We start from the raw sequence: 756 nt of genomic DNA, 5'->3' as shown, positions 1-756 counted from the left end.
TCATGTATGGATGTGAGAGTTGGACTATAAAGAAAGCTAAGCACCGAAGAATTGATGCTTTTGAACTGTGGTGCTGGAGAAGGCTCTTGAGAGCCCCTTGGACTGCAAGGAGATCCAACCAGTCAATCCCAAAGGAAATCAGTCCGAATATTCACTGGAAGGACTGATGCTGAAGCTGAAACTCCAATACTTTGGCCACCTGATGTGAAGAATTGACTCACTGAAAAAGACCCTGATACTGGGAAAGGTTGAAGGAAGGAGGAGAAAGGGACGACAGAGAATGAGATGGTTGGGTGGCATCACCAACTCGATGGACATGAGTTTGAGCAAGCTCCAGAAATTGGTGATGGACAGGGAAGCCTGGCGTGCTGCAGTCCATGGGGTTGCCAAGAGTTTGGCATGATACAGTGACTGAAATGATACCCTACAAGGCAGCCCGGGGAGTCCACCATCCTGACACTCACTTCTACGTTTGTGGTCTAACATTAACGGAAGACAAAGAGTAGCTTGGGGAAGAGAACTGTGGCGAGAATGAGGTGTGGAAGCAGATCTGAGGGTGTTGAGTGGGGTTGGTCCTCACCTCATAGTGCGGGTGCTCAGGAGGCACGGCCTCAAATTGTGGAAGGCCTTTGCTGAACCAGGTGGTGACCGGGCGCTGCATGTTGATGGCAAATGGCTCAAAACCTTCCTGGAGGCCACAGATGGCAAAGAACCGCAGGGAGCTCACGTCCTGGCCCAGGTTCAAGTGACCCACCT

General features: G+C 51.1%; 1 protein-coding gene across 1 annotated transcript in view; it reads right to left on the bottom strand.

The window, feature by feature from the left end:
• Nucleotides 1-756, bottom strand: part of RYR1 (ryanodine receptor 1 (skeletal)) — a 130,714-nt gene that overhangs the window by 98,879 nt on the left and 31,079 nt on the right. Inside the window, 1 exon segment of the mRNA XM_010849313.1 lies at nt 581-754. Coding sequence (XP_010847615.1) covers nt 581-754 — 174 coding nt within the window.

The sequence above is a fragment of the Bison bison genome, unplaced genomic scaffold (genome assembly GCF_000754665.1).
Source record: "Bison bison bison isolate TAMUID 2011002044 unplaced genomic scaffold, Bison_UMD1.0 scf7180017864280, whole genome shotgun sequence".
In the NCBI taxonomy this organism is placed as follows: domain Eukaryota; kingdom Metazoa; phylum Chordata; class Mammalia; order Artiodactyla; family Bovidae; genus Bison; species Bison bison.
Note: the sequence above shows the minus strand (reverse complement) of the source record. Positions and strands in the feature narration are given on the sequence as shown.